Below are 9748 nucleotides of genomic sequence, written 5' to 3'. Positions count from 1 at the left end.
ACAATCCTGTCTTTTATACAGTGTTGAAAATACTCTAAATAAAGGAACTAACTAACTAGCATTGTATTTTAATAAAAGAAGTTATATGTAGCTACTTCTTAATTTCTTAAAATTAGAATAATTTTTATTTCTTAAAGGGGGATGGGTGTTTCTCCTTCTATATATATTTTAAAGAAGTAGCTGTGCTTTCCTGTGATTATGACTTTGTTATCTCTAATGTTCTTGCTCCTCTGATACTTTTCAATGGAGTTTCTGGACAGTGAAGTGTATATAGAAAGAGGTGAATAACATGGAAACCAATAAAGAAAGACAATAGTGTGGTGAAGGCCTGGGGCTGGGAGCGGGCAGGCTGGAAGGGTCAATGCGGGGGAAAGGATACATCTGTAATACTTTCAACAATAAAGGCACATTTAAAAATAGAAAATAAAAAAGCAACAGTTCTAATTAAATAGGATTTATCATACTGAGAAATATTGGTAAAGGTACTGGAGTATATGACCTCAGGGGTGAATAGCTTGAATACAGAATATGGATACAAGGCTGTGTGCTCATTTACTTATTTTCCTTTCCCCAATCCTCTTCTAAAGGTGTCCTGGCTACATAGAACCACAAAATCTAACACGTGTCTCAGAATTCTTCCTCCTGGGTCTCTCAGATGACCTGGAACTGCAGCCTCTGCTCTTGGGACTCTTCCTGTCCATGTACCTGGTTGCCGTGTTGGGGAACATGCTCATCATCCTGACTGTCAGCTCTGATTCCCACCTCCACACCCCCATGTACTTCTTCCTCTGCAACCTGTCCTTGGCTGACATCTGTTTCATTTCTACCACTGTTCCAGAGATGATTGTGGACATCCAGACTCACAGCAGAGTCATCTCCTATGGGGGCTGCCTGACACAGATGTCTTTTTTGATCCTTTTTGGATGTATGGATGGCATGCTTTTGACTGTCATGGTCTATGACTGGTTTGTGGCCAACTGTCACCCTCTGCACTACTCAGCCATCATGAACCCATGCCTCTGTTGCTTCTTAGTTTTGATGTCATTTTTCATCAGCCTTTTGGACTCCCAGATGCATACTTTAATTGTGTTACAACTTGCCTGCTTCAAAGATGTAAACATTTCTAATTTCTTCTGTGATCCTTCTCAGCTCCTTCATCTTGGCTGCTCTGACACCTTCACCAATAACATAGTCATGTATTTTGTTGGTGCCATTTCTGGTTTTCTCCCTATCTCAGGGATCTTTTGCTCTTACTATAAAATTGTTTCCTCCATTCTGAGATTTCCATCGATAGGTGGGAAGTATAAAGCCTTCTCCACCTGTGGCTCTCACCTGTCAGTTGTTTGCTTATTTTATGGAACAGCTATTGGAGGTTACCTTGGATCAGCACTGTTGCCTTCCCCCAGGAAGGATGAGGTGGCCTCGGTCATGTACACTATAGTCACCCCCATGCTGAACTCTTTCATTTACAGTCTGAGGAACAGGGACATTAAGAGTGCCCTATGGAGGCTCTACAGTCCAAGAGTCTACTCTTAATATCTCTGCAATCCCTATGGAGTGTAGTTGGAAAATCTAGCAAAACCAAACATGTAGACCAGTGAACACTGTTGCCTTAGTCATATTGTGTTTAGTCTCATGGTTTTCATTCCTCTCCATGCTTCACATATGAACTTTATTTCTCTTGATTTGACTTTAATTGAATTGCAGAGTAATCTGGGATCCTTTGTACGCCATCATAATTCCTTAAGAAATGCATTGACTCTGGTATCCAGGTGAAATATACAATTCTCTTAGTAAATACTTAAATGTTACATCTTTCCTCATGTCTTTCTGGTATTTTTCATACACATTTTGCATCTTTCAAATCTAAGTATTCAGGTAATTTCTGAGGATGCAGATCACTGGTTTATAATGATGGATTTTATTGGAACCCACTGGGGAATTTTATAAATACTGATGACTGGGTCTGTTGGAGGAGTACATGAAGATGTGACTGCCATTGGACCCAAGAGCTGCCCCTGCGGAATCTGGGGAATCTCCTGTCCTTGGAATGTTCATTTCACTTGCCTACCCTTCTCCAGAAGCTGGCCTAAGGATATACCCTCGAACTAGTTATGTTTTGTTGAGACCATCTAGATTTTATACATCACTGAACCCAGTTAAGGCCTTTATTGTATATGAACTTTTAAGATTTGGTGGGCAGGTGTATAGATATACTTGTCTTGTGGCTACCCTAGACAAGCCTTGCATATAAATTCACTGGTTTATGAAAACTGCCACCTCCCGGTCTGTAGTGAGCTTTCTTTGGTCTCTCCCTGCTTTCCATGCATGGGGGCTGGTTCATATTTCACCTGAAAGTTCCTTAGATTGAGAACCAACGGAGTATCCCTTATCAAATATTAGTTGCCTGTGTATGCAGTGGTTTACTTCTGGCCCTAGATTCTGTACCATTGGTCTTTTTTGTCCATTTTTAATCCATTCCTACATCCCATTGTGGCAATCCCTGCTCTTCTTCTTTGCTTTTAGCTGTGTCTTTATGTCTAAGCTTAGCCATTCTCTGGGTGGAGTGAAATAAAACAGGTCTTTCCTATGGGGCACTAAAAGACTTGGTAAACTAGTTGCTCACTCTACTCTCCCTTCTTGCACCAGGTTAACAACTCTTTCTAGCTTGGAGTTTCCTGTTGCTGCTGAGTAGCCTGGCCTAGGTGATGGCATGATGCAGGAACTATGAAGCTGCTCTTTGTTTCCTTTTGTGTGGCTATTCTCAGGTGTTTTGTTCCACTGTGTTGCTGACGTTCCATAAGTGGACTCTTGAGTTCTCCCAGAGCTGTTTTCGTTCATGGATCTAATTGTTGATCTTTGCAGGGCAACAGAGGCCGTTGTCTCCTGCATCACCAACTTGGTTTTGCCACATTTTCTTTCTATCAGTTAATGACTGACTGATCTCTAAATTCCTCATCCAGAGTTATCTGAGGCAGGAGGACTGCATGAGTAGGATGTGGGAGGTTGCAAGGTACCATCATTCCCATACTCACGTTATCAATTGGAAAAAAACAACAACGAAATAGGCCCCAAACACACTTATATAAATTTTAGGATCTGTGGATACAAAGAAAAATTCATCCTGGAATAGGTTAAGCTCTTCTCAATGACAGAAATCAGAAGCCATTGGAGACCTTTGTTGAATCTTGGCACAGAATGGCTGCAGCTTGATGTGAGGGACCAAGATGATGGAAGGGAAACCATGCTGGCTTTTTTGGACTGTGTGTCCTGAGGGAACATGGTGGGGTTCTCAGAAACGCCCAAACAGAGGCAATTTCTACTCATGTGCCAGTTTATTGCAGGAAATTTTGCTGAGAGCATTGTGGTGTGATGGATTGTGGGCTATCTGGGAAGCAGAGCCATCTCTCCAGTGTGTGGTCCTTAGAGACCAATGCCCTGATAGAGGGTGGGTCCTGCATGGTGGGCAGATTCCAATATGCTCCCAATGACCTCCACTCCTTTATTCACACTGTTGTGGAAACCCATTCTCTTTAGTGTGTCTTGGGCCTACTGACTTGCTTCCAACCAACACAACATGGCAAAACTGATGAGATGTCACTTCTGATATTAGGGTACAAAAAGGCTTTATATTCCTGGCCCTTGTCTCTTGTAACCTGTCCTAATGGGAGCCACAGCCATGCCTGAGCTTCCCTGTAGGAGGCGCATTAGGCAGAGGACTGAGCAAGGCCTCTGGCCAACAGTGCACAAGGAACTCCCTCCTTCCAAGAGTGAGTGGCTTGGAATAGGTCAACCCCAGTCAAACTTTGAGGGGACTGCAGCCCTAGTTAATACTTTGATTGCACTCTTGTTGGGTACCCTGTTTAATTTAAGAGAAAGTCAGTAGGTTTTTACTGTATCCAAAACATCAATGAACAAGAAAAATCAGAACTTGGACTGTCATTTAAATAAGCAAACAATCCCTTACTTGACTTGGGGTGCTGAACACACATTACAACATACAGGTGACATATTATAGAATAGTACATCTGAAACCTATATAATTGTATTAATCAATGTCATCTCCAATAAGTTCAAGAAAAAAAAGAAAAAAGAAGTGAAAAAAAGAAATAAAAAATGTATTGTGCTGCAAACAGCATCTTGCTCACAGTAAACCTTCAATATACAATACTTATGTCTTTAAAAATAAAACCTAAAAAAGGAAATAGACTTTTCCTTTTAAAGACAGAAGTCTTAATGAAGAAAATGGAAATAGTTATGGTTCTTGTTAGAGAAGGCCTAATTGTCCCTAATTTACATGATTAATACAATGATTTTGCAGATGTCAAAGTCAAAAAGTCATAAATTGAAAAGAGTCTGCATTCTATATTAAGATTTTTGAAACTGGAAGTCAGAAGCAAAATGTACAGATGTGCTTTCTCCTGAGAAGAGGCAAGTCCCAGACCCTCCTAAGTACATTCCCTATTCTCCGTTTCCTCTTTGTTAATATTAGGAAGTCCTCAGAGGTTAGGAAAACATGGACCAATTTCACTAATTATGACCTCTGTGCATTGAGTGCTCAAGGCCATAGAGGCTGCCATTCCCAGTTAAGAGTCATATGTGTGGCTCTTCCTCCCAGAATTGAGACCTGCTTCAGGAGATCCATGGCTGAGTCTGTCTTCACGCCAGTCCTGAGAACAGAGCTTCAGCCTTCTTATTAGCAGGCAGGAGAGGGCAGTGGATCCAAAGTCTTAGGTCATGACTCAGCGGAGAGACAGCACAAACCAGTGAGTGGCAAGGGATATGGTAGATGGAGGGGGAATTACGGAGAAACTTGTTTCCTCATTTTCAAGGCAGCAGGACAGCTAAGATAGCCAGATGGGAGGGCATCGATAAGCAAAGTTACAGCTCAGAAGCCTATGAAATTTATGCTATTTTTTTCCCTTGGAGATTTTAGAACTCTCATTCAGAATCCTGCTCTTCTCCACTACCATTCCTACCTTCCAAAGTCATTGCCCATACCAGAGAGGGAACCAGACCTCTTCATTCCCTAAGCATTCCAGTATGATCATGAATGCTGTGGTTATCATCATGACAGTGATGAGGAGAGTAACCATAATTTCACAAAACTCCATTGATGGTTTCCTTGTGCCAGATTCAGAGGTCTGTGTTATGTAGCTTCCATTTTCACCTGCATAATACCCTCAAGATCAGGGTATACAACTATTGTTAATTTAGAGTTGAGGAAAGGAGCAAAATATTCCTATTCAATTTGTACCCAGGTCCTTGGGCAAAAAAGGTGGAGTCAGATTTGGATAGTGAGACGCTATTCACAGGACACAGGGTGCAGAACGATGTCTTTCCGTACAATTTACATCACATGGCTATTGAGCTCTTGAAATGTGGCTACTCCAAACTGAGATGTGCTGTCCTTATACTAGTAAAACACCGGATTTTGAAGACATATAAGAAAAGATTGTAAAATATCTCAATTGTGTATATTGGTAAAACTATGTTTTTGGTATAATGGATTAAATCAAATAGGAAAATTAAAATAAACCAAAAGCCCTCCTGGCCAACCTACTCAGTCTATCCTTTTCCTTTCCAGGTCACCTCAGGCGCATGCCTGTGGGGGAAGCAACTGATTCTCATTTATTTCTGATTGCCCAGCACCCACTCTGTGGTTGGCACACAGTACGCAACTAAAACAAACAAAAACATATACACACTCTGTGAAATACTGCTTACATGTTGTTAGTGTATAATTACACAGCGTAGTCCCTATGGCTGACACACACTGGCGGTTTTGCTGCCTTGGTTTGCTGCCTTCCAGGAATGTCCTGTGACTAAAGAAATGAATGAGATTCATCATTTTCCTCCAAGCACGCTTCCCAGAATGACTAATTGAAACTGATGAGGGGGCTTTGAGAACTTCTGATTTGTAGCTAAGTTGGACTGAAGTCTGTTTTTATTTAGTTTATTTATTTTGCTCTTTTGATTCTGCATACAAGTGAAATCATACGGTATTTGTCTATCTCTGTCTGACTTATTTCACTTGGTATAATACCCTCTAGGTCCATCTATTCTGTCACAAAAGGTGAGATATCATTCTTTTTTACACACAAAAAATGGACTCAGAGTGTTTATTACATAGTTCTTATAGCGTGCTTATAAATACTACAAGTCAAAGAAATTAATCACGCTGCATTTGGATAAAATAAAGTACATTTAATTGCTTATTAGTGTCCTGGAACTAATAAGGACAATAATAAAGAGCATTTTGTTAAGAGAGATGGATACTTCTCATTCCTTTTTTTTTTTCCTATTTAGGAGGGTATTGATAGGCTAGTGTGTGCTTATGGATTTATAAAGCTCTAAATAACTTTAATCCTCTCATTTATTCAGCCCATATTTTCCAAAGTGAAGCATGCAGTAATAGGCTCATGGAGCAAAATGCAATATGCAAAGAGTTCTAAGAAGAATGTTTGTCATAACCAAGAAATATTACTAAAGGGGCATGGTCCTTAAGTGTAAAAACTAGGAATTGCTTAAATTCAAAATATAGACACACTAATGTTCTTGTTTCCTTTATACCAGCTCTCATGTGTTTTCTAAAAGGTGTCTCTGTTATGTGGAGCCCCAGAATCTAACAGGTGCATTGGAATTCCTCCTTCTGGGCTTCTCAGATGATCCAGAACTGCAGCCTCTAACATTCAGCTTGTTTCTGTCCATGTACCTGGTGACTATGCTGGGGAATCTGCTCATCATCCTGGCCATCGGCTCTGACTCCCGTCTGCACACCCCCATGTACTTCTTCCTCTCCAACCTGTCCATGGCTGACATTGGCTTTTCTTCTACCACCGTCCCAAAGGTGATTTTGGACATTCAAACTCGTAGCAGAGTCATCTCCTATGCTGGCTGCCTGACTCAGTTGTCTTCTTTAAATTTTTTTGGATGTTTGGACAGTGTGCTCCTAACTGTGATGGCCTATGACCGGTTCGTTGCTATCTGTTATCCCCTGCAATACCTGGATATCATGAACCCCCGTGTCTGTAGCCTGCTGCTTCTGGTGTCTTTTTTGATCAGCCTTTTGGACTCCCAACTGCACTGCTTGATGATATCACAGCTTTCCTTTTGCACAGGCATGGAAATTCCTCATTTCTTCTGTGACCCTCCTCAACTCCTTGAGCTTGCTTGTAATGATACCTCTACTAATAAAATATTACTCTATTTTATTGGGGCCATCTTTGGTGGCATTCCAGTCACAGGTATCTTTTTCTCTTACTATAAAATTGTTTCCTCCATTCTGAGAATCTCATCGTCAGGTGGAAAGTATAAAGCCTTCTCCACCTGTGGTTCTCACCTGTCAGTTGTTTGTTTATTTTATGGGACAGGCATTGGGTTGTACCTCAGTTCCACTGTCTCACATTTTCCCAGGAAGGCTGCAGGGACCTCTGTGGTGTATGCTGTGGTCACCCCTATGCTGAACCCTTTCATCTACAGTCTGAGGAACAGGGACATCAAGAGGGCCTTGCAGCGATTCCTCAACAGAATAGCCTAGTCTTAATACATGGGCCACTGTAGATTTTTTCTTATTTATTTATTTATTTATTTATTTATTTATTTATTTATTTATTATTAATTTTGTCTGTGGATTAGAAATGACTCAAAACAAACATTGGTAGTTGGCAAACCTCTTTTTGGTCAGACAATTTTTGTGGCTTACGACTTTCAATCCTCCTGATCTATTATGTCTAAAAATAATTTATTTGGGCACATCTTTGATGGGATTAAGGGAGTATTCTGGGATTCTATGTATGTCAAGTCACCACACAATTTAATCCAATTAAAATATGGAATTTTCTGTATTTGTTGCCTATGACCCAGGCATCCTGTAGAAATTCACAACTCTTTTTTAATATGTATGTTATATATGATTCTCAACCATTTCACTGTCCAAGCTATTTTTTGTGTCCATGCTATTTTTCACAAAACTTTGGCTTTAATCAAATCTATTAGTGCAGGTGTGTGAGAGAATGTGTGGCACTGATCTTCAATCTAGGTAGCATCTGATGAGCTTTAAAAATCTTTATGCCTGAGTCCATTAACCATACACAAAGATTTAACTGAATTGGAGAGTGAAAAGAGGATAATGTTTTTTAACAATACCCCAGGTGGGTCTAATGTGTATTGAGACCTGGCCGAGAACTACTGAATTTTGTCTGAAATTTTATTTAAAAAGGACTGGTATGTCTCGGGTTCTTTACTGTTCATGATCAGATACTGAAGACCTTAAAGTGATCAGAACTCCAAAGGAGCAGCTATGGAAGAGCTTGCCTTAGTAAAGGTCAATGTGATTTCCTCCCCTCACATTCTGGGTAATATCTTTTTTTACATATCTTCTCCCTCCACACTCCACAGCTGTCTCTCTGTACTTGATATTAAGCTATAGTTTTTCTGCTCCAAACTTACCCTTCTATGCTTTCAGGTGTTACGCTGTGGTGCGGCCTCTGATTTCCCACCTGGCTTCTCTTTAGATTCTTCCAGTAATTGTCAGTAAAAGGAAAGGTTCTTCCAACCATTTGCCTTGCCCCTTATCCTATGTGGTTGTCAATAAAACCTGCAGTTATGACACTGTATTACCATATTTCTTTCAGTTATGCCTTACATCTTTCTAAAACTATTTAATCGTACCTATATTAAAGTATCTCCCTTAAAAATAACTAGTGTGGCTACTCTCTCCTTGACTTAACCCTCACCGATAACTCATAATATGGGGAATAAAGCTATGGTGTGATATACAATTGGAAGAATTTAAAGTCAGCTCAGGACCAAAAGGTAATTGTAATGTTATGTCTGGGTCAAGGGTATACAATTGAGGTTTAAAACAGTGGTATGTTATGCCGAAACCGGTTTGGCTCAGTGGTAGAGCGTCGGCCTGCGGACTGAAAGGTCCCAGGTTCGATTCCGGTCAAGGGCATGTACCTTGGTTGCGGGCATGTCCCCGTTAGGGGGTGTGCAGGAGGCAGCTGATCGATGTTTCTCTCTCATCGATGTTTCTAACTCTCTATCCCTCTCCCTTCCTCTCTGTAAAAAATCAATAAAATATATTAAAAAAACAAAAAAAAAAAAACACACACACAAAAAAACAGTGGTATGTTATTTCCAGTGGCTGTGTGATTTTCATTGTGCCTGTAGATTGTTAAGTCTCCCAAGTCATTATGAATGAACTTAACTCTATTTTCATTTTCATTACTCAGGGATAACAAACAACCATGTCCTCAGCAAAGGGGACATTTTTCCTTTCACTGGTAACTGCCTCAATTAGGATTCCACTTTGTAACCATCATTTCTTCTCTTTTTTCATGGTCAATCTATCCTTGACCTCCTATTGTCTTATGCTACACTAGAGGCCCCGTGCATGAAATTCGTGCACTTGTAGGGTCCCTAGTGAAAGCCGGCTGCTGGCCGGGTACTCCCTCCCTTTCCCTGGCAGCCCAACCTCCTAGTCCAATTCCTGGTCGAGGGGATAATTTGCATACTATGCTTTTATTATATAGGACTAGAGGCCAAGTGCACGAAATTTGTGCAGTGGGGGGGGGGGAGGTGTCCCTCAACCCAGCCTGCACCTTCTCCAATATGGGACCCCTCAAGGGATGTCTGACTGCCCGGTGGGATCGGGCTTAAATGGGCAGTGGGACATCCCTCTCACAATCCAGGACTGCTGGCTCTCAACCGCTCGCCTGCCTACCTGCATGATTGCCCCTAA

General features: G+C 41.0%; 2 protein-coding genes across 2 annotated transcripts; both read left to right on the top strand.

Annotated features, from left to right (window-relative positions):
* Positions 1-591: 591 nt before the first annotated feature.
* On the top strand, positions 592-1536 carry LOC308251725 (olfactory receptor 7E24-like; the record flags this gene model as incomplete). Its single annotated transcript, XM_080675445.1, has 1 exon — positions 592-1536. The coding sequence occupies exon 1, from the start codon at positions 700-702 to the stop codon at positions 1534-1536; it is 837 nt and encodes a 278-aa protein (XP_080531571.1). The 5' UTR covers positions 592-699.
* LOC308251434 (olfactory receptor 7E178-like) lies at positions 613-7540 on the top strand (the record flags this gene model as incomplete). The annotated part of the gene is made up of 2 exons (XM_080674820.1): positions 613-655; positions 6666-7540. The coding sequence occupies exon 2, from the start codon at positions 6710-6712 to the stop codon at positions 7538-7540; it is 831 nt and encodes a 276-aa protein (XP_080530946.1). The 5' UTR covers positions 613-655; positions 6666-6709.
* Between the last annotated feature and the right edge of the window lie 2208 nt (positions 7541-9748).

Source organism: Plecotus auritus (assembly GCF_963455305.1).
Source record: "Plecotus auritus genome assembly, chromosome: 6".
NCBI classification, from domain to species: Eukaryota; Metazoa; Chordata; class Mammalia; order Chiroptera; family Vespertilionidae; genus Plecotus; species Plecotus auritus.
The sequence above is the reverse complement of the archived record's forward strand: the minus strand, read 5'-3'. Positions and strand labels throughout refer to the sequence as shown.